The sequence below is a fragment of the Gallinula chloropus genome (assembly GCF_964237585.1).
Source record: "Gallinula chloropus genome assembly, chromosome: 3".
Lineage (NCBI taxonomy): Eukaryota > Metazoa > Chordata > Aves > Gruiformes > Rallidae > Gallinula > Gallinula chloropus.
The window spans coordinates 122,439,444-122,465,931 of NC_140087.1; the positions used below are offsets into that span (position 1 = coordinate 122,439,444).

Genomic DNA, 26,488 nt, shown 5'->3' on the forward strand with positions numbered 1-26,488 from the left:
CAAGGCAATGGATCGCACTCATCACTGCAGCCCCTCTCCTGCCTGACAGGCCCCATAGGCCTTATGGCCCAGGGAGGCTGGGAGGAAGATGGCTGAGCACTGGGAGAAGGGGGAGAAAGCTGTTATCCACGGTAGTGGATAACAATACCAGCCACACTGCTAATGCTCCTCAGGCTCTTTCATTTTCACATCTTTATTTCCTGGGAGAGGGAGGTTCTGCAGCACTGAGCAGAGCCCTCTGATCCCCGTGGGGGTCAGTACATGGCCCTGCTGTCCTCCCAGCCCTCCTTTCACCAGCTGCCACGGCCGCCCTCCAGCATCACTGTCGGGGTGGCTTCTTGGTGGGTGGAGCAGAGTCCTCAGAGCTGCTGGGCTTCCTCTTGAGAGGGCGCTGGGGTCCCTGGCGTGAGCAGCCATGGCCCTGTCTGGGGGCAGGGGCACCAGTTGCAGCCTCCTCCGTCTCCAAGTCCTGTTCTTGCTCCCCTGGGATGGGAATTGGGATGGAAAGGGTACAGCCAGGACTGCCCTGAAGAGCAGCAGTCGACGTGCCTCGGAGTTGGTCTGTGTCCGCTGCAGCAGCACTGAGGAAGAGCTCTGGGGTGGGCACTGGACTCCCACCTTGGGATGCAGCCCGGCTGGTGCTGGTTGCAGGGCTGAGCTCCCTGCTGTCTGGTAGGGAATCCCAGCTGGTGCTGGTTGCAGGGCTGAGCTCCCTGCTGTCTGGGAGGGAATACCAGCTGGTGCTGGTCGCAGGGCTGAGCTCCCTGCTGTCTGGTAGGGAATCCCAGCTGGTGCTGGTTGCAGGGCTGAGCTCCCTGCTGTCTGGTAGGGTATCCCAGCTGGTGCTGGTCGCAGGGCTGAGCTCCCTGCTGTCTGGCAGGGAATACAAGCTGGTGCTGGTCACAGGGCTGAGCTCCCTACTGTCTGGTAGGGTATCCCAGCTGGTGCTGGTTGCAGGGCTGAGCTCCCTGCTGTCTGGGAAGGAATCCCAGCTGGTGCTGGTTGCAGGGCTGAGCTCCCTGCTGTCTGGTAGGGTATCCCAGCTGGTGCTGGTTGCAGGGCTGAGCTCCCTGCTGTCTGGGAAGGAATCCCAGCTGGTGCTGGTCGCAGGGCTGAGCTCCCTGCTGTCTGGTAGGGAATCCCAGCTGGTGCTGGCCGTGGAGCTGAGCTCCCAGCTGTCTTGGGAGCCATCTGAGCTGTCCTCCACCCTTACGCCATGCACCAGGTAGTGGTGGGCTTCCCTCTGCATCTGCTGAATGGTGTGCTCTGTCAGGCCGTGCGCGAGCAGCCCGGTGTGGTGCTGGTGCCGGCGCTGCAGCCCCTCGGCCAGGCTGTGTCCGTCCAGCCCGAAGACGCGCAGGGTGCGCAGGGTCACGCGCGTCACGGCCGCGTGCCAGGAGTCTTCCCGAAAGAGCCGCCCCAGCCCCCCCTGCAGCCAGGGCCACAGGCGCTCCCCGAGTTGCCGGTACCGCTGGAAAAGCTCTGCCCAGTCTGCGGAGGAGGAGTTGTCCCTCCACTCCACACCCGGGTCCTGTGGGGACTCCTCCCTGGGCTCTGCTGCTGGCTGCGGGCCGGAAGGAAGGGCCTCTTGGCACTGGTGCCCCCGCAGCGGGTGCCGGATGGCTGCCACAGGCCTCTTGCAGAGGGGGCACTCGGCCTTGATGTCCGTCCACCGCCGGATGCAGCTGAGGCAGAAGCGGTGCAGGCACGGCACGGCGCACGCCGCGTCGGCCTGGGTGTCCAGGCAGATGGGGCAGCGGTCCTCCTCATCCGTGGCCATGCTCAGCACGCGCTGGGGTGGGCTGGGGAGACCTGCTGGGCACAGCGGAGTTCTCCTCTCCAGGGATGTGGCAGCGAGTGTCCCGCTGCAAGAGGAAGAGGCGCCACGGTCACTGCCTGGCCCAGCGAGGGCTGGAAGAGACACACGGGTCCCTCCAGAAGGAAACCTGCCCAGGGTGAAGTTCCCCCCCAGAGCTCACCTCTGCTGCACGAGAAGACCTGCTGGGAGCCCCGGCTGCCTGGAGCAGGCAGGGCTGGGGAGAAACCTTCAGGGTGTCCGGGGATGGGCGCTGGCAGCTGCTGCCACCAGTTCCCGGGGCACAAGCCCAGCACTGAGACAAGGGCTTGGTCCACACTCCAAGCTTCGCCAACCGCTCGGCTGGAGTGAAGGCACCGACTGCCTGGGAGATGCTGGGTGCCCAAATCTAACCCCCAGGCCTGTGATGTCACCGGGCGCGGCGGGGGGGATGCTGTTGGTCGGGGTGAAGAGATGTCACAGTGCGTTGCTGGGGCACCTCACCGTGGCCCGTTGCTGGGGGACGTCACTGTGTCTACGGGGTGTTCATCATGAATCGTAGACTATCCTGGGAGCCCAGGGTGTCCTGAGCTGGGAGGGACCCGGGAGGCCCCTGGTGCCCAGCTCCCAGCTCCACACAGCCCAGCCCAGCCCAGCCCAGCCCGAGCATGGCACTGAGTCCATCATCCAGACACTTCTTGCCCTCAGCCCAGCCCGGGGCTGGGACCCCTTCCCTGGGGAGCCTGTGCCAGCCCCGACCCCCCTCAGCACAGAACCCCCTCCTGACCCCCAGCCTGACCCTCCCCTGGCAGCTTCACGCTGTCCCCTGGGGTTCTGCCCCTGGTCCCCAAAGAGAGGCCTCAGAGCCCACCCAGACCCACCCCTGCCATGGGCCAGGACACCTCTCCCCAGCCCAGGCTGCTCAAGGCCCATCCAACCCAGCCTGTGCCAGTGAAAGGCAAGGGCCTTGGAGGAGAACCTGAGTCAACATTCCTGAGGGGATGATTCTCCTGAGAGCATCCCTGAAATGCCTGTGCAAGAGAACTCCTGAGCTGTGGGTTGGCCGGGCTGCCCCTGTGTCCTTGCAGCGCCTCGTCCCAGTTCACTTCGATCTCATCCCAAGGGCGTTGCTGGGCAGCTAATTCCCTCTCTTTGCAGAGCCCATGGAGGGGAACACCAGCTCCTTTCAAAATTTAAAGCTGTATCTGGGTCAGTCTGACCTCTTTAGCTGTGAGTTGTGTGCAGTGGGGTTTGCTGACCACAGCCCACACAGCTTGAGTGACCTCTGGAACCACCCCACATCCTGACCCATGTAAAGCCATGAAGTGTCTGTAGGGACTGAGACTGGTGGTTGTTCCAGGACTTCACTGCATGTGGTACCCAGCAGCAGAATGAATTGTGGCCCTTCACAGGCAGCCTTAGTCTTGAGCCTGCTCTATCCCTGCCTTCAGACACAGAATCACAGCATCACACAGAGCCACAGGGGTGGGCAGGGCCCCCCAGAGCCCCTGGGGTCCAACCCCCTGCCCAAGCAGGGTGCCCAGGACAGGGGCTGGAATCTCTCCAGAGAAGGAGACTCCACACCCCCTGGGCAGCCTGTCCCAGGGCTCCCTCACCCTCACTGGGAAGAAGTTCTTCCCCACATTGGGGGGAACTCCCTGGGCTCCAGCTTGAGCCCATCGCCCCTTGTCCTGTCCCCACAGACACTGAGCAGAGGCTGCCCATGGCCCCCTGGGTCCCACCCTTCAGCTCTTGATCCCCAGTGATCAGATCCCCTCTCAGGCTCTTCCCTGCAGGCTGAACAGCCCCAGCTCCCTCAGCCTTTCCTCCCAGGGGAGATGCTCCAGGCCCTTCAGCATCTCTGTCCCTCCTCTGGACTCTCTCCAGGAGATCCCTGGCTGGTTGATCCCAGGGAGCCCAGCCCTGGACACAACACTCCAGCTGGGGCCTGGCCAGGGCAGAGCAGAGGGGGAGGATCCCCTCCTGTCACCTGCTGCCCACACTCCTCCTGATGCCCCCAGGATCCCCTTGTCTCTCTCAGCCCCAGGACACACTGCTTGGTAGCACATCGGTGTGCCTCCTGTGCACGGCACTGGGAAGCCCATCTCCTGGGTTTAGCTGGAATCAGGGGCTCCAGGAGGTGATTGCTGGGAGAAATCACTGTCATGGTATCTCGACCATTGCTCTGTCTTCCTGCTCTGATGTGAGACAGGTTTTCCAGGGACTGGTCCCAGCTTTGCAGAAAGATGAGGCGGGCTGGGAAGGTGGAGCGAGGGACACGTGCACCCAGAGCCCAAGGACAAGGAGATCTCATGTTGTCATGGTGGTTTTTATGATGGCACAGAAGATTCAAGTGGTATTGTCCCTCCTGTCTTGATAAAATAGACTCTTCTAGAAACAATTTAGAAGATCAAATAACTAATCTACCCCCTGGAGCCCATCTGTTGTGGCATTTGGAGAGGCGCTGGCTCTGGAAATAAAGCTGAGCACTGGTTTGGTAACTGGCACGCTTCAAGGGGACGTGTGTGCTTTGTGTGCTGCAGAAATCAAGAGCTGTTAGTTCCAGAACCTCTTAATCCTGGGGCAGTGGGTGAGGAGAGCTGGAACTCGTGGGGTAGTAAACCATTCAGCTCTGAGAACGCCTGTGTCAGCCTGTGGCAAAGTGCAGCTCGACATAACTGCTCTGGGGAGACCCCAGCTGGGGTGCTGGGTCCAGCTCTGGGGTCCCCAACACAAGGAGGACATGGAGCTGTTGGAGAGGGGCCAGAGGAGGCCCCAAAGATGAGCCAAGGGCTGGAGCAGCTCTGCTGTGAAGCCAGGCTGGGAGAGCTGGGCTGGCTCAGCCTGGAGAAGAGGAGGCTCTGGGGGGACCTTACAGCCCCTTCCAGCCCCTGAGAGGTGCCTGTAGGAAGCTGGGAAGAGCTGTTCCCAGGGCAGGGAGCGATGGGACGAGGGGGGATGGGTTAAACTGGGAAAGGGGAGATTTAGGGTGGGTGTTGAGACAAAGTTCTTCCCTCTGAGGATGGTGGGACACTGGAACAGGGTGCCCAGAGGGGTGGGGGAGGCCCCATCCCTGGAGACACCCAAGGTCAGGGTGGATGGGGCTCTGAGCACCCTGCTCCAGTGAAGATGTCCCTGCTCACTGCAGGGTGGGGCTGGGGGGCCCTGGCAGGGCCCTTCCCACCCAACACATCTGGGGTTCTGGGAGTGTTTGGTGATAACACGTTGTGGGAGCCTTGCTTGGGAAGACAGGACAGTCTGTTTGCTGGGATTGGTTCAGCTTAGTGAGAGGCATTTCTGCCAGGAAGCAGAGAACAAAATGTTCCTGGGGGTACCAAGGCAGCTGAGGTTTTTCCCTTTCAAAAAGCCCAACAGAAGCACGTTGGTGGAGTCTCTGCTTTCCCAAAGCAGGAAACCCAGGGAGGTAAAGGAGCTTTTCCAAGTGCTCTGTGTCACCAGACGCTTCTCCTCCTGTGAGCAGGCAAGGAGGAGGTTTTGGTGTCTCAGGGTGAATGTGTGTGGTGGGTTCTTCTGCAGGGAGTAATTAACTCCCCAGGGATGGGTGACTGCTGGGGGGTCTGTTCCCCAGGGCTGCAGGCTGAGTGCCCAGGCTCATCTTCCTGTTCTCTGGTGTTTCAGCCTACGTGGTGCACGGGGAGCTGCCTGGCTGCCTCCCAGCGACTCTCAGCAGCACTGGGGAACCAGTCGGCATTTTGGCCCCTTTATTTTTAATAGAGACATATAAAAATGCACCCAGGGAGCTGGTGGGGCTGGTAACAGGAATAAGGCAGGGTAGTGACTTCAAGGGAAATTCGACACTGATGCTGAAGTAAGTTGGTTTTGGGGGGAATTGGCTGAAATTGGGACTGTAGTGGTGTGAGCTGGGAGGGGCACTGGAGCATCCCTGTGCCTCCCACTGTGGTGCTGCCACTCCTCTGAGCTGTTCTCCTAAGGGAGGGGGGGGGTCTGTCTGGTGTTTGTTTTTCTTTCTGCCCCAAACCCACCATCCCCCAGAAGCCCTGGGCAGGGTGGGGGAGAGTTACTGATCTCTGCCAGGCAGGACAAGCCCTGCAATCCCCACGCTGCCTCTGAGCCCCCAGTCTCACCTGCCCATCGGCGGGACCCGGCGCATCACGGGCTCCCCTGCCCCCGGAGAGGCTTCCTTGCCCTGAGTCCCTGTGCAGAGGGAGGAACTCCTTGCCTGGCATCGTGCCGTGTCCTGTGCCCCCCCTGGGGTTTGCCAGGCTGGGGTGAGCAGCCAGACTGTTGCAGCTGGTGTCTCCTGTGCTTCACCGCTGGGGAGGCGCTGGCAGGTCCCGGCGCGTCTCGGTGACGGGGTGTGGTGGGTGTCAGGAGGTGTCTTTCTGCTTCTCTTTTCCTTTGCTGAATAGAACCCAGCTGGTGGAGCTGGGGGTGAAATCGTGCTGTCCTCAGTGAGATGCTCCTGCAACCCAAATGCCCCCACAAACTGTGTTTGCAATTTTTGTCTTCAGAATGATTGAGGAGAGCGGGAAGAGGAGGAGGACGATGGCAGAGAAGAGGCAGCTCTTCATGGAAATGAGTAAGTAAGCTGTGGGAAGGTGGGATGTCACCCCCTCCTCACTGCCAGCTCTGCTGCCGTGGTTCCTCCAGGTCACTGACATCCTGGTGCCCCGGGTCAGGAGGAGGAGGCAGGAGCTGGGTCCAGGGTTTGGGAAGCTCCTTGTAAGGAACATCCACGTTTCCCACCTGTGGCACCATCTGACATTTGTGGCCATCATTAAAATAAATGATGACAGCAGAGAGATCACCTTTTACCTTAAACCCCCCCCCCCCCAACCCCCCAACCCCAACCCCAACCCCCCATGCACATGTGAGTGGGGAGAGACATGGTTTGAGGGGCTCGGGGCACCCTGCTCCAGAGGAGGGGCTGGGGTTGTTACTGGAAATCACATCCCTGGCTGGAGACACCAGAGCAGAAAGGAGTGGACACAGCCTTCTGAGAAGGAGTAAGGTCTGTCTGTCTGACTGTCTGTGTGTCTGTGTGTCATCACGTTGCTCCCCTTTCCTCTGGGAGCCCGTGCTGAGTGGAACCCCTCGGCTGGGTGAGGGTTGCAGTGCTGGTGGCAGGCTGGGGAAGGCCCAGCCTGAAGCAAGGGGTGTTTGTGCTGGAGGAGCTGCAGGTGACATCCCTGCCAGGGGTGTACACATCTTGCCATTTCAGTTTCCCTGCTCCCCCTCCCCTGCAGCCTGTCTGGGCAGCGTCTCCCCCCCGTCCCAGCTCGCTCTGGCTTCGCAGTCGTGTCCCTTCTTGGCAGCACGTGGCACAGAGGTGGTTCAGCGTAGGGCACAAGCTGCACACCTCCTCTCCTGCTCTTTGCACTCTCAATGCTCTGTGGTGTCCTGGATGGAATCTCCTGAAGCCTTCCAGCGTGGATACAGCAGTGCTGCTGCAGGAGGAGCAGGCTGACGGGCGCAGAGGAGCGGGGTGTATGGCTCACCCCTCAGACACCTCCAGTCTGCTTGTGATCCCTTCCTGCAGGGATCAGCTTGGTCATTTCCAGCTTTGGCCAGATCGTTGAAACTACTCAGAATCCTTCTGCTTGTCTTTCTATGGGGTGTCTCCTCCTGCAGCCACGGTGTGCTGTCAGGGAAGGGGCTGGTGTGCAGACGGTCTGACCTGCCTGTCTGTGTGGGGCTCAGGACCCTGCCAGTGTGAGAAGGGTGAGGTCCTCGAGCTTCACCTGAGCTCTTTGAGCTTCACCTGAGGTCTTTGAGCTTCACCTTTATGCCTTCACCTTTACAGTACAACATCCCACCTGTGGGATGAGCAGCCATGGAAAGGTTTTCCTCCCTCAGTGAGCTCCGTGCCTGGGGCAGGTGTGTGATGTGGGGGATGGATGCTTTTGGTGGCCACTTGTTTGCAGGTTTGCTGCAGTGCTGAGATGGTTGCTGCTGTGAGACAAGCACTGGGCTGCCCAGGGAGGTGCTGGTTGGCTTGGTAGCAGGGATGGAGCTGTCTGACAGGCAAGAATTCTGTGCAGGCTATTCCAGGATCTCTGAACTGTGGAGCTCATCTTATGGAAGGGTGTGAAGAAGGTGGAGCCAGACCTGCCTTGGCCCAGCAGCAGAACACAGGGCAATGGGCACGGAACCACAGCAGATTCCCTCTGAATGTGAGTTGAAGTGGTTTTGCTGTCAGGGGGTTGAGCACTGGGAGAGCTGCCCAGGGGAGCCCTGGAGTCTCCATCCTCGCAGACAACCAGAACTCCACCGAAGGCAGTCGTGGGCACAGGGTGTAGCTGACCCTGCTGGGGCAGGGAGGCTGCAGGAGGTGATCTCCTGAGGTCCCTTCCAACCCCTACAATTCTATGATTCTATGATCTCCAGAGCTCCCCTCCAGCCTCAGCAGTTCTCCAGTTCTGAGCTGTACAAGGTGTCTCCAAAACACGTCCTGTTTTACCTTCAGAAGGACCTTGTTGAGGCTTTTCTCATTGACACAGGAGGACAGGAACAGCCAACAGAGAGCTCTGGGGCTGGCTCTGTGTGCAGCTGGTCAGTGGCTGTACACACACGTTTTCTGTAGACAGCATTCTGTGGAGATGGCTGCTCTCTGGAAGTGCTTTCTGTGGCTTGAAAGGTAGAGGTATGCACCCTGATTCAGAACAGGGGTAGATTGTACTGCAGGAGAGGGGCTGGGAGGCTGAAATCCTTCACAGGGAGGGGGCAGCCCTGGCACAGGGTGCCCAGAGAAGCTGGGGCTGCCCCAGGATCCCTGGCAGGGCTCAAGGCCGGGTTGGATGGGGCTGGGGGCACCCTGGGCTGGGGGGGGTGGTGTCCCTGCCTGTGGCAGGGGGGCTCTGGGGGGGCTCAGAGCCCTGCCTACCCACACCAGTTGGGAGTTTGAGGAATATTGCATAGAAGATACAGAACAAGCTGGTTTGATGTAGCCTTGGATCTGGCTTATGTGACCTGGCCAAGTACTTCCCTGCAGTCACCTGAGATGCTTTTCTGAAGAAGACAGTGGGACACAACCCACTGAGGTCACTGCACTGCAGCATCCAGCTGAGCACTCCCCAGAGCCTGGCTGGCCTGGTGCTGCTTCAGCGAGCTGTCCTGGAGCCTTGGCATGTCAGCCTCCTGCGTCTGCAAAATTGCCATGAACTACCCAAAAACCAAGAGCAGTTGTGGCTGCGAATCCAGGATGCAGCTGCCAAGTGAGGGAATTAATGGCAAGCTGCTTTCTGAGTGCAGAATGTGGGAGGGCAGGAGCAAGACCCCCCCCAGCAGTGGGATGCTGCCTTGGGGAGGATGCAGCGTTGGGAGTTTGATTTTAAGTCCCTTTCGAGGTCTGGGTTCTGCACATCGTGGTTGTCCCCATGCCCCAGCTCTCTCCTGGCCCAGGCTCTGGCCTGGGGAAGCAGCATGGAAGCTGGCAGCAGGTCCTGCTTGTGTGCAGCCTGGGAGGAGCCCCGCGTGCCGGTGCCGCTGCTGTGTGGCCCTGCCCTGTGCCAGGACCACGCTGCCCACTGGCTGAGGCTGCTCCTGCCAGAGCCCCCTGAGCATTCCAGAGGCATTTGCTTTGTGCTCGGTGGGAGTTCTAAGACTTGACCTGGCTGGTTCCACTCCTGGCCTTCAGACCAGGGTCACTGATCACCCCCTCTTCACGTCCTGTCTCAGGTGGCTGGCACAGGGGGTGACAGGGCTGCCTGGCAGGGGCTTGTCTCAGCTCACTGAGGCTGCTGGGGCTGGCAGTGGCCAGAGCACTGCTGGTACCAGTGGATGTGGTGTGGAGGACTGGTAGGGAATGGCCTTCAGCCCCTTCGTGCCGTGGACTGTTTGGGGGTCTGCTGCCTGAGTTGGAGCTGTCAGAGAGGGATTTTTTTCTTCTGTGTTTTCTCTTCTGCTTCTTACCTGATTTGGAGCTGTTGGGGAGACCACAAGTGTGCTCTGGGGTGGTAGGAGAGGCAGCCCCCCTTTTCTTTGTCTCTCATCTTTCACAGAATCACAGAATCCCAGCCTGGGCTGGGCTGGGAGGGACCCCAAGGGTCCCAGAGCTCCAACCCCCTGCCACAGGCAGGGACACCAACCTCCAGCCTGGAGCTACACAAGGGTGCCCAGGGCCCCAGCCAACCTGGCCTGGAACACCCCCAGGGACGGGGCACCCACCCCCTCTCTGGGCAGCCCCTTCCAGCCCCTCACCACTCTCTCTGCACAGAACTTCCCCCCAGTCTCTCCTCTGCCCCTTCCCTCCTCCAGCTTCACCCCAGCCCCTTGTCCTGCCAGTCTCTGCCCTTTAACAAGCCCATTCCCCTCCTGTTCCTGGGGTCCCTTCAGGGACGGGGAGGCTGCAGTGAGGTCCCCCCACAGCCTTCTCTTCTCCAGGCTGAGCCAGCCCAGCTCCCTCAGCCTCTCTCCATGGGGAGCTGCTCCAGCCCCTCAGCATCCCCATGGCCCATCATCTCTGTGTGCCTGTCTTCCAGCACCAGCACAATCCTCTCCCTTGCCTGCTCACTGCTCCGTTCTCGCTCCCTCCCGAGGCACCCGGCTCGGTCTCACTGCTCCTCTCATGGCTGTGATGGTGTGTGTGCAGGGACACCCCTACACTTGTGCAGTGATTCTCCCTGGTAACCTGAGTGTCACACAGGAAGGAAAACTGTCCCTTTCTCTGCTGCCAGGGACTCAGAACTTCGACGTCATCCGACTCTCCACGTACCGAACAGCCTGCAAGCTGCGCTTTGTGCAGAAGAGGTGTAACCGTAAGTTGGAGCCACTCCTCCTCCTCCTCCTCCTCCTCCTCCTCCTCCTCCTCCTCCTCCTCCTCAGAGCTTTCCCATGCGTGGTTGTTGCAGGTGTTTCACCCTGTTGAGCAGAGCAGGACGAGCGAGTGCTTCATCAGGCAGTGGGGGTCGTTGCTTACACCAGACAGAGATTCAATGCCCAGTTATGAAGAGGCAGCATCTCTGCCCAGTGCTCTCCAGGGGTACTAGTTGGAGATTTCCAAGTGTAACATGTCTGGGCCAGCCTGGCACCCTGGGCTGCCTGAGGAGTTGGGTGCAGGCAGGCTCAAGGTGTGTCCCCAGCCCCCCTGGCAGCTGGGCACAGGTCCCACTTGGTGCCTCGGGATGGAGGTGCCCAGGTCTGGCTTGTCTGTAACGCAGCCACCACACAGACTGCTCCAAGCTCACAGCCTACTGGTCAGAGTAAGTTTGCTCACTGTCCTCCCTGGTCCCTTGAGCTTGGCTCCATCCGAGGGTGGAGAGGTGATGCTACTTCCCACTCTGCTACCGGTGCTGAGTTGGCCGAAGCGATGAGTGGGGTGGCACAACCTGCACAGGTCCCTCTGCACAGGGGACAGCTGAGGACCCCCCCCACACACAGGACAGGTCCAGCTACACCCTGCAAACTCCAGCTCCTCTGTAGCACAGCCAGCCCTGGCACGTGCCTGTCTCCCAGGGCTGCTGTGGGTGGCTGTTCCTGTGGAGAGGAGTTCTTGTCTGGACTCACACTGTGAACTAAACACCTCTCTGAAATGGTAGAGAGCAAGTGAGAAATGCCAGTTACACTGCATGGCACCCCTTGGGGCCGAGTCCCTGTGCCATGTGTGTGCCTCAGGTAACCTTCACCTCGTGTGTGTGTGCAGGTGAGGCTGTGTGTGACCCAGGGCCACATGCCTGGGGTGAGGGGGCAGCCTGGCTTCATCACCCAGGGCCTTCTCTGAGGAATAGTGACCAGTTTCATTAGATGTTGAAGATGGCACACTCACCTCACACCCTCCTTTAGCAGCCAAGGGAGATGAGGAGAGGTGGGGAGGCAGCAAATGAGGCTGCTCCCTGTAGCTGCTGGGTCACGTCCCGCTGGGGCTGGTGGGCTGCCCTGGGTCCTTGGATGGCCTCTCACTGCCATACTTACCTTTCACACCTGGAGACGTGCAGAAGTGCCCTGTGATGAGCCCCTGGCTTTGGAAAACCTGATCTGTGTTGTTAACGCTGCGTAGCTGTGGGCAGGACAGGCTGGGTGGCTGAGGGAAGGCTTTGGAGTTGCAGTACCCCCTGTTCACAGGCTGTTACACTCTGGGCTTGGCAGCTGGGTCAGTTGGGAACAGTCATATGGTGTAACTGGAACATCGAGTTCCTCCTTCAGAACTGAGCTACTAGTCAGCAGGAGGGTGTTCAGAGGCGTTGTAACCAGTGTGTAGGGGATTGAGGATGTGGCTCATGTCCTTCTCAGCTGGAAGTCTCTAACTCTGCTGCATGATGATGGATGGCTGCTCTCCTTAATGCAGTTTTCCTGGCAGAGCACCCAGATGCTGAAGGGTGGGGGAAAGGAGCAAACAAGATGCCTGGGCCCTGCTTTGCTGCTAAAACCAGCTGAAGTAACCATGAGTATCAGTACCAAGAGTCTGTCTCTCACTTGGAGCACAACCAAGTAACTGTTTGTCCCAGAGCAGGAGCTAGCACAGTGCTCAGGAGCTGTGCCCTTGGGCTGGCATGCAGCACAGACAGTAACTTCTCTTCCTTTATTTTTAGTTCATCTTGTTGATATCTGGAACATGATCGAAGCCTTCAGAGATAATGGCCTTAACACTCTGGACCACAACACAGAGATCAACGTGTCTCGGCTGGAAACCATCATTTCATCCATCTACTACCAGCTGAACAAACGCCTGCCTTCCACCCACCACATCAGCGTGGAGCAGTCCATCAGCCTGCTCCTCAACTTCATCATAGCGGCGGACGACAGGCCAGTGCCTCCTCTAGTTGTGTCCCTCAGCTGCTTTTCTCTTCTGCTGAGGTGAATGCTGCCTGCATGCTGTGCCTGGAGGTCGTGACACCCCCAGCCCCCCCTCCATTCACCACCCTGGTGGTGCCTGTGGAGGGTGACACGGCTGCAGCAGCGACGCTTTGGCTTACAAATGGCTTTTCCCAGAAGGATGAGCCTTGCCTGGGCCTTGCACAGTGCTGTAAGCTGTGGCCGACCCGGGGCTGGGAGAAATGGTGTTCTGCAGCCTGTGACAGCACCTTACAGACCCTGGCGGTGGCACAGGGCTCCTCCGAACAGGGAGAGTGTTTCCCCGGTGCTGCCTCGTGTGGCCGGTCAGCTCCACCCCACTGGGACGTGCTGTGCTGATCCCCACCCTGCCTGGCAGACCCTGCACCTCTTCTTTTGGCAGAACAAGGGGCAATGGGCTCAAGTTGGAGCCCAGGGAGTTCCCCCCAGTGTGGGGAAGAACTTCTTCCCAGTGAGGGTGAGGGAGCCCTGGGACAGGCTGCCCAGGGGGTGTGGAGTCTCCTTCTCTGGAGAGATCCCAGCCCCTGTCCTGGGGACCCTGCTTGGGCAGGGGGTGGGACCCCAGGGGCTCTGGGGGGCCATTCCAAGCCCTGTGATTCTGTGATTCTGTGATTCTTGTTCAGGCACTGGCTGGGCTTTTCCTTACCAGTTTCCTTGTGGCCAGCCTTACTGGTTTCCCTGTGGCCAGCCTTACTGGTTTCCCTGTGGCCAGCCATACCACTTTCTTTCTCAGGGTGGTTCTTCAGGGGTTGCTCTTTTGATCTGGAGTAGAAACGTCTCTGCTCTCCAGGTAGGAGCTGCCAGTCCTTGGCTGCTGTTCAGGCCTCTGTGCTCTCTCTCTGGCAGCTGCCTGTGACTCCAGGCTCAGCTCCTCGTGGCCTTTGCCCCCTCTCCGAGCAGCTTGTGCCCAGGATGCTGCCCAGAGGCTGAAGATCTTTCCCCAGCACAGTCTGCAGCTCTGAGCTCTGGCAGTCCACGGGGTGCCCAGGCTTTGCTCCTTCCCTGCCATGACTTCTCATTGTCCCCAGAAGGAAGCCAGGCTTTCCCCAGAACAGTGCCCGAGTTCCCAGCAATCCCTGTCTCTCCAGGGACGGATGAACCAGCCCCAGCTGGAGCAGGGGGGCTGCCATGGCAGCACATCCAGTCTGTACCTTTCTGGGTGGTGGTACCTGTGAGACGAGTTGGCAGGGTTACCTGAGGGGCTGTGTTTCTGCTGAGACAGACCCACTGGAGAGCAGGGTCATGTTTTGGGGAGCTAGCTCAGAAGGTTGAGGCTTTAGTTAGAGATACACTGTTCCCCCCACTGCAAGCTGTGCCCCTTGTGTAGCCACAGCAGTGCACTCCATCCCAGCACGGTCACACAGCTCCTGCTTAGCCCCCTCCCTCTGGCATGGGATGCTGCATCAATGCAGTGCCCAACCTGGGATGCAGTGCCCAACCTGGGATGCTGTGCTGAAGCTGGGATGCTGCTCTGAAGCTGGGGTGCTGCTCTGAAGCTGGGATCCTGGTCTGAAGCTGGGGTGCTGCTCTGAAGCTGGGATGCTGCTCTGAAGCTGGGATCCTGCTCTGAAGCTGGGGTGCTGCTCTGAAGCTGGGATGCTGCTCTGAAGCTGGGATCCTGGTCTGAAGCTGGGATCCTGCTCTGAAGCTGGGGTGCTGCTCTGAAGCTGGGGTGCTGTGCCGCTGTGCAGTGGGAGAGGCAGGGCTGAGGCTCCCTCTCCAGGAGCTCCTCAGCACGGCAGAGGTTTCTTTCTAGAAGCAGCACCTGTCTGCCTGGGTTTGCCCCAGTGCACCCAGCACAGCAGCTGCTCACAGTGTGGGCTCTGGCACTCGGGCCCCTCCGTTTCATCCTCATCTTCTGTCCCACAGCAGGAACGCTGCGTGTAGCCAGTCCTGTGTACCCCAGAGTCCCCGGGCTGGAAAAGCCCTTTGAGCTCCTGGAGTCCAACTGTTCCGATCCTGTGCTGCCCCAGATCTCTCAGCACCTCATCTCCCCCCTGTTCAACACCCCCAGGGCTGGGGACTCAGCCCCCTCCCTGGGCAGCCTGTGCCACAGCCCCACAACTCTGCCAGGGAAGAACTTTGCCCTCCCAGCTGAGCTGACCCTGCCCTGGGGCAGCTTGAGCCCATTGCCCCTTGGCCCAGCTCCTGGCCCCTGGCTGCAGAGACCATCCCCCACCTCTCTGCACCCTGTATCATACGGGGCTGAAGGGACTTTTTAGTACTTTTCATAGAGACAAATTCATTTTCCCAGAATCCCAGAACCCCAGAGCCCCAGCCTGGTTTGGGTGGGAAGGGACCTCAGAGCCCATCCAATTCTACCCCCCTGCCACAGGCAGGGACACCCCCAGCCCAGGGTGCCCCCAGCCCCACCCAGCCTGGCCTTGAGCCCTGCCAGCGGTCCCGGGGCAGCCCCAGCTCCTCTGGGCACCCTGTGCCAGGGCTCCCCGCTCCCCAGGAAGGGTTCCTGCCCCCCAGCCCCTCTCCATCCCCCTCCTGCAGCTGGAGGCCATTCCCCTGGGCCTGGCCCTCCCTGCCCTGGGCACCAGCCCCTCTCCAGCTCTCCTGGAGCCCCTCGAGGGCCGGGAAGGGGCTGGGAGCTCTCCCCAGCAGCAGCTTCTCTTCTCTGGGCTGAGCCAGCCCAGCTCTGCCAGCCTGGCTCCAGAGCAGAGGGGCTCCATCATCTTCGTGGAGTCCTTGAATGTGCCTCCTGCTCTGACAGCACAGCAGTTTCATTACATGAGGCTGCAGCCTTGTTGGCACTGGGACTGCTGTCCAGGGCTGTAGTCAGGGTGCTGAACCACCCCCAGCAGCTGTTGGTTACTGAACTGGGTTTGGAAATGAAATGAAATGGGTGTTTGAACATCAGAGTTTAAATCCAGGAGTGAAAACTCAGAGGCACCAGCAAAGGGCAGGAGACAAGGAGATGTTTTACCCTGGACAAAGGGATTTTAATGGGGAATCTAAGTAACATGTGAGTGGTTGCTGGGGCAGCTGTGGGGTGGGCAGGGCAGGGCAGGGCAGGTGGTGCAGGCTCCTTGCCTGTGCTGCTGCACCGACTGCACTTGGGGGTCTCCAAAGGTCTTTTCCAGCCTTGTGGTGAGACCCCCGTGAGCCCTTGAGGGGTGTGGAAAGCGCTGGTGGTGCCCTGGTGCTGTGCAGAGCAGTGCTGGCAGCACCCAGCCCTGCCTGTGCCCCCCCCAGCCCTGCCTGTGCCCCCCCAGCCCTGCCTGTGCCCCCCCCAGCCCTGCCTGTGCCCCCCCAGCCCTGCCTGTGCCCCCCCAGCCCTGCCTGTGCCTCTCCCCCAGCCCTGCCTGTGCCCCCCTAGCCCTGCCTGTGCCTCTCCCCCAGCCCTGCCTGTGCCCCCCCCAGCCCTGCCTGTGCCCCCCCAGCCCTGCCTGTGCCCCCCCAGCCCTGCCTGTGCCTCCCCCAGCCCTGCCTGTGCCCCCCCAGCCCTGCCTGTGACCCCCCAGCCCTGCCTGTGCCTCTCCCCCAGCCCTGCCTGTGCCTCCCCCAGCCCTGCCTGTGCCCCCCCAGCCCTGCCTGTGCCCCCCCCAGCCCTGCCTGTGCCTCTCCCCCAGCCCTGCCTGTGCCCCCCCCAGCCCTGCCTGTGCCCCCCCAGCCCTGCCTGTGCCCCCCCAGCCCTGCCTGTGCCCCCCCAGCCCTGCCTGTGCCCCCAGCCCTGCCTGTGCCCCCCCAGCCCTGCCTGTGCCTCCCCCAGCCCTGCCTGTGCCTCTCCCCAGCCCTGCCTGTGCCCCCCCAGCCCTGCCTGTGCCCCCCCAGCCCTGCCTGTGCCCCCCCAGCCCTGCCTGTGCCTCCCCCAGCCCTGCCTGTGCCCCCCCAGCCCTGCCTGTGCCCCCCCCAGCCCTGCCTGTGCCTCTCCCCCAGCCCTGCCTGTGCCCCCCCCAGCCCTGCCTGTGCCCCCCCAGCCCTGCCTGTGCCCCCCCAGCCCTGCCTGTGCCCCCCCAGCCCTGCCTGTGCCCCCAGCCCTGCCTGTGCCCCCCCAGCCCTGCCTGTGCCTCCCCCAGCCCTGCCTGTGCCTCTCCCCAGCCCTGCCTGTGCCCCCCCAGCCCTGCCTGTGCCCCCAGCCCTGCGCTGACGCTGCCCGTGTGTCTCTCTCCGCAGGGAGGGCCAGGGGAAGCTGACGGTGTTCTCGGTGAAGGCCATGCTGGCAGCCATGTGTGGGGGCAAGATCCTGGACAAGCTGAGGTGTGAGTATCTTCGGCAGAGCAGCCCTGCTGGGACAGGCTGTTCCTGCCCAGGGCTGTTCCTCGCCCTGTGCTCCCTGCTTACGCTCCTCCCTCTGTCTCCAGGGGCAGGCTGGTGCCTGGCTACTGGGCTATGGTCAGTGGGCTGTGCAAGCCCTTGGTTGGTTCTGAAACCTGGTGCTTCCTTCAGTGGACGACTGAGCTCTGATTCCTCTGAGAAACCTGTTGCTGTTTCCTCTGGGGGGTTCTGTAGGTGCTCTGCTTTGTCTGAGGCACCCTCTGCATCTTCTCATTCCATAATTGCAGCTTCCACGTTTGTTTTTTTAAAACTTTTTCTTTTTTATTCTCCTTTTATCAGCCTTACCCCTTTTTCCCCCCAGCCTTCAGCTGCCTCAGAGGATCAGTGATATCCCTAAACATGGGTTTGTCCTTTAGTGGCAATTCCCTGCCTTCTCTGCCTTAGTGGCAGGGTGCATGGCTGTTACAGGTGTGCTCTGTTTCCATTCCCCCCTGGGAAGCTGGGAGGCTCATCTCTCAGGGGCAGGTTTTACTGTTCAGGGCTTCTCATTCTCCCCAGCCCCTGAGTTCCCCTTTGAAAGTCACCTCACAGTGATCCCTTCTGCTCAGCTCCACACTGCCATTGGGGCCAAAGAACCCTTTAGGGTTTGCTGCATCATGAGGCTGCTGCATGTTTGCTGTAGAAGGAGCAGCACACGTGGCAGTGAAGTGCCTGAGAAGGTCTGAGCAGTGGGGGTCCTGTGTGCACATCAGTGCTGCAGGGTTCCACTGGGAGACCCCAGCACAGCTTCTCCTCTGCTGCCACCTCCCTGGAGACGTGTGTGCCTCGGGCTGGTCGTGTGGAGCGGCCAGGGCCATCCCTCCATCCACCTGCCCAAACCAAGGAGCGTGCTGTGGAAGCACCTGTGAGGCTGTCCTCCTGCCTGCCCCCTCCTGGGGCCCTTCCCGTGTGTGCTGGGGCTGCTGGGCACCCAGCTCCAGCTCGCCCTGGCCTCAGGCATGTGGTCAGCCCCACACTGCTGCTCAGAGGGGACACCTCATCTCACCACCAGTGATTCCCTTGCGTCAGGACCAGAGCTCTGTGGCTCTTCAGCATCTCTGATCTAAAGCCAGATCTGATTCCTGCATCCCAGCTCGGGATGGGAGCCCATTCCCCTTCCCAGGCCCTTGGCTCGTGTGTTTTGGCCTTGGAGACAGAGGTCACTGCACCCCAGCTTCCACCTGCCTCACCTGTCTTGCTGTTCCTTGGGCTCAGGGTGCCAGTGACATGTCCCAGGGTGGCAGGAGGTTTGCCTTGGTGATGCTTACAAGGGTTTTTAGCTCCAGGAGGCTTCTCAGGGGGGTTCAGGTCGCTCTGTTTCTCAGCTGTAAAGATGAAGATGTGTAACTGGTGGTGCCTCCAGGTTCTGCTCTCCTGCAGTTACACTTCATGCACTGGTGGAATCTCTCCACAGGCTGGGGGAGGTGGGTTCCAGTGCATTCCAGTGCATTCCAGTGCATTCCAGTGCATTCCAGTGCATTCCTTGCACTCCTGGGGGTGCAGGTGGGGTGAAATGGGGTGTTTCCTTTCCCGTAGCGAGCCCGGATTCACTCCTGGGCTTTGTTCTCTTTCCTTACAGATATTTTCTCTCAGATATCAGACTCCAACGGGCTGATGATCTTCACCAAGTTCGACCAGTTCCTGAGGGAAGTCCTGAAGCTCCCCACAGCCGTGTTCGAGGGCCCCTCCTTCGGCTACACCGAGCACGCCGTGCGCTCCTGCTTCCCCCAGCAGGTAGGAGGGAGCCAGGCTGGCTCCCCAGGCCTGCTGCCTCTGCCTTTGGAGGGAGGGGGGGCTGCTGGACACTGTCTGACCCCACCAGTCCTAGGGTGCTGTGGGGAATTGGAGGTGGGGTGTCTGGGTTTCAGGCAGTTAAAGGGTTTGGCATGATTTTAGGTAGTTCCCCCTCCTCAAAGGGACACTTCTGTTCCCTGTCAGAACAAGGCTCACCTGTCATAGAATCCCAGCCTGGTCTGGGCTGGGAGGGACCCCAAGGGTCCCAGAGCTCCAACCCCCTGCCACAGGCAGGGACACCAACCTCCAGGCCTGGAGCTACACAAGGCTGCCCAGGGCCCCAGCCAGCGATGTGTCCGTGGCTGCCCCGTGGCTGGGTTCTGCTCCCAGCAGGGAACATTAGACCAGCTGCCAGGAGGGGTTTCACCCAGCGCCACCCAGGCTCCTCCAGCAGCCCTTATTTCCAGGAGGAGACAACAGCTTCTCTTTCCTCTCCTGTCACCTCAGCCGCTGCCCAGAGCCCTGTGCCCAGGTAACTCTCTTGGTGCGGTGGCTGCGAGTGCCCTGGGAGCGGGTGGGAGAACCCCCAGCCCGTGTCCCTGCTGCCCTCTTGTGAGCTGCAGGGAAGCTGCACCGCTCCTTCCCCGCGCTGTGACACCGCCCGGGCCCTCGGTGCCCAACGGGAACCGGTGTCTGAACCAGGGGAAGGTCCTTGTCTGTAGCAAGAAGCAGCTCCTCCCCTCCTAGGGTAAGGTCCTGGTGCAGCTGAGAGTGCCACACATCGCTTTGTAACCACAGTCACTGGATCCCGGCCTGGTTTGGCTTGGAGAGGCCCCCTGAAGATCAGCCAGTCCAACTCCTGCCCTGAGCAGGAGCATCTTCAGTGGGATCAGGGTGCTCAGAGCCCCCTGACCTTGGATGCTTCCAGGGATGGGGCATCTCCCACCTCTCCAGGCAACCTGGGCCCCTTCCCTGTGAGGATGCTGCATTCTGGCTGCTGCAGTGACTCTCTTGCATGTGCCCCCTCAGTGCTGCCCCTGTGCTTGAAACTGTGTTCTCCCCTTGATAAACAACCTCCACTCCCCCCTGTCTTCAGACTGAGACCATCTGGATGTGCCTGGGGCAGCGACCCTGACCGGCCACCCCCTTTCTTGGAGCTGCCCTGTTTGTCCCTTACTGTGTGTGCCTGGACCTGTCTGCACTGATACCTGCCTGGTGGGGTGGCTCTGTTGCCTCATAGAGATTTCACCCCCTGAGCCAGGCAATGGGGGGTTTATCTCTTCAGAGCAGCTGGGATGTTCCCAGTGGACAGAACTGGAGCCAGAGGGAGATTTGAAGTATAAATGAGACTTTTTGGTGTATAAAATTGAAATTTTCCTTATAATTAAGTTCTGTTTCTCTTTTCTTTGCAGAAAAAGGTCATGCTAAACATGTTTATAGACACACTGATGGCTGACCCACCTCCTCAGTGCCTTGTGTGGCTGCCTCTCCTGCACAGACTTGCCCACGTGGAAAATGGTAAATGGGATGTTTTCTTGTTGATCTGCCTGGCCAGAGCAGGGCTCCTGTCCATGCCACGTCCTCCCTGGTGTAAGGAAGCACGTTGTGCCTCTCTCATTCCCACTGTAGCAGTCTTAGCTCCAGAGCACCTAAGCCCAGGCTTTAGCTGGGGTGGACAGGGCTCTGTGCTGCTGGGTGAGACCAGCTCTGTGGAGTCATGGGCGAAGCGGGGTTAGTGTGGGAGCTCTGGTGTTGCTCGTAGTGGAATGTGATAAAAAGCAGCAAAAAAAGAGCCATTCTCTAAAGGTTTGTGTTTATTCTGCAACTTCTAAAACATGACTGGGTGATGCTTTAACACACAGCCCCACATCCTGCCTCCCAGGTGTCTGTCTTGGGCAGCACTGGAGCAGAGTCCCCTCCGTGCTCACTGGGGGGGGTGGCTGCTCAGCTCCTCTCACCTCCAGACCTTTCCCAAGCTGGAATGTCCCAGTTCCCAGCCTCTGGGTGTATTGAAGGAGCAGCAAGGGCTGGAAAACTGAAGATTAACAGAAAGAGGGATGAAAAAGTCATTGGGCTGAGAGGGGTTCGTGGAGCTTGGGGAAGACAGAGGTTTCCCACAGGAGCTGTGCAGGTGTGTGGAAAGCACTGGGGTGTTCAGGGGGCAGAGCTGTGCTCTGTGTCACTTGGGGGGCTGTGGTGTTTGTGCCAGTTCTGGGAGGAAAAACAGGGCTGAGCCAGCCCAGCTCTGCCAGCCTGGCTCCAGAGCAGAGGGGCTCCAGCTCTCCCATCTTCTCCAGGGCTCCTGGGGCTCCCACAGCTCTGTGTCCCCTGTCCCTGCACAGATCCCCATCTGGACACCACTCCTCACAGATCCCCATCTGGACATGGAGCCACTGGCCCACGTCATCCCTGCAGATGGCTCAGCCATCCCTGCATCACCTGGCAGTGTCCATGGCCCTTGTGCTGTGGCTGCTCCATCACCTGCAGACCCAGCGTGACCATCTCCTCTGGGTGCCCCTTTGCCCACCACTGTCTCCCAAGCAGCTGTGCCTCAGTTTCCCCATTGCATCTCTTCCCCCAGCTGGATTCAGTCCTGTCACACCCAGGGCTCTTGTTCCACGCAGGTTTAGTGCTCTGATAACCTGACAGGATCCCTTTTGATGTTCCTGGCATTAAAACCAGGTTTGTGATCCCCCAGCCCCTTGTGCAGCTCCTCCCAAGCTGCTCACCAGATTCCCACTGGGAATTCCTGCTGCTGTTGTAGCTCTCTCAGTTCCTGTGATGGTTATTTCTTGTCTCAGGGCCTTGTCTGCTCTTCCCAGAGGTGTTTCTGCTCCAGGGTCAGGCAGAGGTTCCTGCTGATGAGAAATCATGTCAGGGGGTGTACAGGGCCTGTGGCTTAAGCAGGGGAGAGCCAGGCTGGGCTGTGTCCCAGCAGCAGCTCAGGGGGGCTTGGGGGAGAGTCTGCCCTTGGAAGGAAGGTGAAACATCCCATGTTTGAGGGATGGGGACAGTAGGAGGAGTGAGCTCAGGGTCCTTGGGACACGATGGGAGGTGTTGAGGCAAGACACAGCTCTGAGTAGAGACGTGCCAGAAGCTGGGGATGGGATGTGTGAGTCGTTGCTGTGGTTCTGTGAGCAGAAGCTCCTCCTGAGAGGAGGACCTGAGGTTCTTGCAGTGAGTCAGAAGCAGAAGGTGGGAGCTGTGGGGCTTGTCCTGGCAGCTGCTGCGGGCTCTGTGGCTGAACTGCTGGGAGGTGACTTTGTGAGGCTGGGGTGAGCTTAGTCCCTGCAGGTGGGTCTTGCAGCTGGTGGAAAGGGGTCCCTGAGGGAGGGGACAGGCACCCCTGTGTCCTGGCAGCAGGAAGCTTTTCCACACCACAGGTGAAACCAGGAGGGAAGCTGAACTCAGGGCTGATGTGAACCAGGATCCTCCCCCTAGAAGGGGCTGTTGGGAGGGGTGCTCCTGGTGCCTCAGAGCAGTCTGAGTGTAGCTGGGGTGTTGCTGGGGTCCTCACCTCAGTGCAGCAGCACTCTGTAGCTGCTGGGTCAGTAAGGTGCTCTGTATTACCACTGGGTGTGAGTGTAACTGGCTGTTGCTGGTCCCTTTCAGTGTGGTTTTGGTCACTCAGCTGTCCTTATCCCAGCCCCTGGAGGCTCCATCTGTCCCCTGGGAGGGATGAGTGGTGTGTGGTGCTCAGCCACTGCTCGGGGCTGAACTGCCACTCCACAGTAAGCCATCTCCTCTGCCTCATTCCATAACAAACCATCTCCTTACCCCTTTCCACACTGAGCCATCCCCTTTGTGTCATTCTCACATCCCCCCCTCGTTCTTTCTGCACTCCTGCCTCTCAGGGGGTCAGTCAGTGGGTGTTTGCTCATGGGGAAGGGGTGTCTGTCTGTGTCTGTCTCTGGAGGGGACTCTGTGTGTCACCCAGTTCCAGGTGTTCAGGTTGAGAGGCCTGTGGGGGATTTCTGGGGCTCAAGCTGCAGAGAGGCAGCTCACACTCAGGGAAGGGGCAGGGAGGCTGGAGTTTGCCCCTCCTGTGACAGGCTCTCCCAGCTGACTCCAGAGCAGCCCCATCTCCCGGGCTGGGAATGGCCCTTTGTGGATGTAACCTCTGTGCTGGCACTGGCTGCTCGTTGGTGTTGGGTTCTGGAGAGGGCAGATGTTGAACTTGCCAGGAGGAGCTGCTGGGTTGTCATCACCTTCAATTGGCTGTTAAAGTGACCGAAATCCCCTGCTCTGCACCCAGAATCCCCCTCTGCCCACCGAGGAGCTGGTGTGGGGGGCAAGGACCTGGGGGAGGGGGTGGGGAGCGCTGGTGCAACGTGATGGTCCAGGTTTCTCACTTACTGCTCTTTCTTTCCCCCCCTATCCTCTCTCCCCATCCCCAAGTCTTCCACCCCGTGGAGTGTTCCTACTGCCGGTGTGAGAGCATGATGGGCTTCCGGTACCGCTGCCAGCAGTGCCACAGCTACCAGCTCTGCCAGGACTGCTTCTGGCGCGGCCACGCCAACGGGCCCCACAGCAACCAGCACCAGATGAAGGAGCACTCCTCCTGGGTAACGCCCTCTGCGTGTCCCCTCGGGCACCCAGCTCTGTGCTCACCTGTTCTGGGGGTCCAAGCGGCTGCAGCGGAGCCGCACGGTGCGACCCCAGAGGGTTCAGGACAGGGCAGTGCCCTGGTTCTGGTGGGAGTTACGTACTGGTTATTGGTGGGTGTGGTGGGGCCCAGCACAGGAGAGGTGTGGGGCTGGTGGAGAGGGGTCAGAGGAGCCCCGGGGATGCTCAGAGGGCTGGAGCAGCTCCCCATGGAGAGAGGCTGAGGGAGCTGGGCTGGGTCAGCCTGGAGAAGAGAAGGCTGTGGGGGGACCTCACTGCAGCCTCCCCGTCCCTGAAGGGACCCCAGGAACAGGAGGGGAATGGGCTTGTTAAAGGGCAGAGACTGGCAGGACAAGGGGCTGGAGTGAAGCTGGAGGAGGGAAGGGGGAGAGGAGAGACTGGGGGGAAGTTCTGTGCAGAGAGAGTGGGGAGGGGCTGGAAGGGGCTGCCCAGAGAGGGGGTGGGTGCCCCGTCCCTGGGGGTGTTCCAGGCCAGGTTGGCTGGGGCCCTGGGCACCCTTGTGTAGCTCCAGGCTGGAGGTTGGTGTCCCTGCCTGTGGCAGGGGGTTGAGGCTCTGGGACCCTTGGGGTCCCTCCCAGCCCAGCCCAGGCTGGGATATTCTGTGCCATTCAAAGCACACGAGGTGGGTTTCTTCCCCCCCTCACCTCAGCCCCACTGTCCTGATGTTTCCCCTCCTCGAGCTCAACAAGACCTACTGGTTGCAGTAGCTTTGCTGCCCAGGAGGGTGAACAGGTTGGTGTGAGCACTGCCTTTCAGAAGGAGCTTGACCATAAATACCACAGTATTTCTGTAAGGAAGCAACCCAGTGTTGTCATCACCCTGGTAATTTTAATTCTACACCTTAAACCCTTAACTAAAACCCCTTAAAGAAACGATGGGAGAAATAACATCCAATTAGGTGACTGGATGATAATTGCATCTTGAGGAACAACAAAGGATTTCAGATAGTGACCCCTATTTTGTGGCAAAAGATTAAGCCCAGCCTTTTTTCTTATTCAAAGAGAAGTTCAAATGATGATTGGATTATAATTAGTAATTATCTTCATGAGGAAGAGTCGTTACAGCATCGCTGTTTGTTTTGGAAAATGGGTCTTGTGGTGGTTGGAAGGGGGAGGTGGGACAATTCAGACCTGAGTATGGCCCTTTGTAACTCCAGGGGGATGTTTAATCTCAATTACTGGTAGGTTGTTGTCTCCTGAAGTGTGTAAACCTGGTCTGGAGTGTTGTATGGAGGGGTATGGGAATAGGAGCTCTGCCTCCCAGCTCTGGTGGGGCACAGCCCTGCCCCAAGCAGCTCCCAAGGTACACTCTGGACTTGACCTGGGCCAGGAGCCCTGCCTGCCACACAACCTGGGCACGGCCCCCGTGCTTGGGAGGCCAAGGACTCAAATACCACCAGGACCAGGCAGTGGCTCTGGAAGAGTTTCCTCCTCCTCTGGATGGAGAAGGAGAAGAGGGAACTGCCCGTGAGCAGAGCATGGAACTGGAAGCAGAGGGTGACTGGAGATGGTGTTGGGAACCAGGACAACAGGAAAGGGTGCTGGAAGAAAGCAAGGACACTTGGGAACCTTGGAGAGAGTGGATGTTAGTATCTAAGGAGAACGTTGATCCCTAAACACAGCTGGTGCAGAACTCTGCAGGGGGAGTTTCAGCAGCAGCAGAGGATTTGGCTGTCCTGGCCAGACCCCAGGGCAGGGCTCTGGGGGGCCCTTCCCACCCCTGTGATTCATGGTTCATGGAAAGTGTGTGTCTCAGTCACTGGTTGGTTGGTTGTTTTCTGGTCACTCAGCCGAGCTTGAGTCTCAGGTACCCGCTGGGGGAGCCGGGTTGCCCCTGAGGCTCATCCCTGAGGGTACAAGTTCTGCTGGCTGGTGATCAGCTGAGTTCACTCTCCCTGCTGCAGGTGCTGGGATGTTTGCTGTGCCCAGCCTGGGGTGAGCCTCACGGGGTGGCTTTGCTGTGCCTGTCACACGGCACCCAGAGCCGAGTTGTGAACCTCCCGGGGTGGCTTTGCTGTGCCTGTCACACGGCACCCGGAGCCGAGTTGTGAACCTCACGGGGCGGCTTTGCTGTGCCTGTCACACGGCACCCAGAGCCGAGTTGTGAACCTCACAGGGTGGCTTTGCTGTGCCTGTCACACCGCACCCAGAGCCGAGTTGTGAACCTCCCGGGGTGGCTTTGCTGTGCCTGTCACACGGCACCCAGAGCCGAGTTGTGAACCTCACAGGGTGGCTTTGCTGTGCCTGTCACACGGCACCCGGAGCCGAGTTGTCTCTGCAGCGGCCACGGCCGCGGCTGCCGCCCAGGACTCATCACGCTGGGCACTGATGGAGTCTGAACCCAGAGACAGACCCTTTCATCTCCCGAGCAGCAGGACTGGGAGCAGCTCTTAATCAGATGCTGCTCTCAGGACTCCATCTCTCCTCTTGCTGGCTCATTTCATCTCCCGTGTCGGCGGCTCCGAAGCCGCTGCCCATCCCCGCGCGTTTCACTCCGCGCCCCAGAAACCAGCCGAGGGGGACCGGGGCTGGGGCGCTCGGCATCCCGGTCACGTTGCCATCCACGTGTGGACTGGCACCGTCATGCGGGGGATGGTTTCAGAGGCCCGGGCGAAGAGCCTGCCCTGTAGCTGGGTGTTTCCCGGCAGAGGGCACGCTGCGCTCGCACACGGGCGCCGGGCTCGGGCAGCCGGGGTGCCGCTGCCCGCGCCGCACAGCCCCAGGCGCAGCCCGTTAGCAACCCCCTGCCTGTTCCCAGGGCTCTGGGACACTCGCTTCGCTCCTCCCTGCGTGCCCCCCCTGGCTGGGCAGAGGGAAAGCTCCTGTGCCAGGTTTTGTGCTTGCTGCCCCGTTTCCAGGAGCGAGGGAGGGGGATGCGCTGTCCTTGCGCTTTGCATCCTCCGCCGTTGGCACTGCCAGGCAGGCAGATACCAGAGAGGAGGAGGGAGGAGAGGGAGACAAGGCAGCTGCAAAACCTCCATTTTCCAGGGAGTGTCCCTGCCAGCCAAGCTTCACTTCCCATCTCATCGCCTCCCCGTCTCTAAGCCCAGCGTGGTGACGGCTTGTGAGAGCCCCTTGGTAGAGGTGGGTGTGATTTGTGAGGAGACAGTGACAAGAGGCAGACAGACAGCTTCTGGAAGCTGTTTGTGTTGGGTTTTGAGCAGCTGCAGCTGTTGGTAGGAAGGTGGGTGGGTGGGCAGAGATGGGGTCTCTGAGCCGTCCTGAGGTGGAAGGGGGGAGAGGTGATACAGACACAGCGGGTTCCCTAACACAGGGCACATCACAGCTGTGTGTCACT

At 60.1% G+C, this 26,488-nt stretch overlaps 1 protein-coding gene across 1 annotated transcript in view; it reads left to right on the top strand.

Annotated features, from left to right (window-relative positions):
* The window catches only part of DTNB (dystrobrevin beta), a 123,757-nt gene that overhangs the window by 14,932 nt on the left and 82,337 nt on the right, over positions 1-26,488 (top strand). The window contains exons 3-9 of the mRNA XM_084261740.1: positions 6,289-6,356; positions 10,453-10,533; positions 12,304-12,517; positions 16,691-16,776; positions 18,411-18,565; positions 19,978-20,083; positions 22,964-23,130. Of these exons, the coding sequence (XP_084117866.1) occupies positions 6,290-6,356; positions 10,453-10,533; positions 12,304-12,517; positions 16,691-16,776; positions 18,411-18,565; positions 19,978-20,083; positions 22,964-23,130 (876 nt within the window). The 5' untranslated portion in view covers position 6,289. The remainder of the gene's footprint in view (positions 1-6,288; positions 6,357-10,452; positions 10,534-12,303; positions 12,518-16,690; positions 16,777-18,410; positions 18,566-19,977; positions 20,084-22,963; positions 23,131-26,488) is intronic.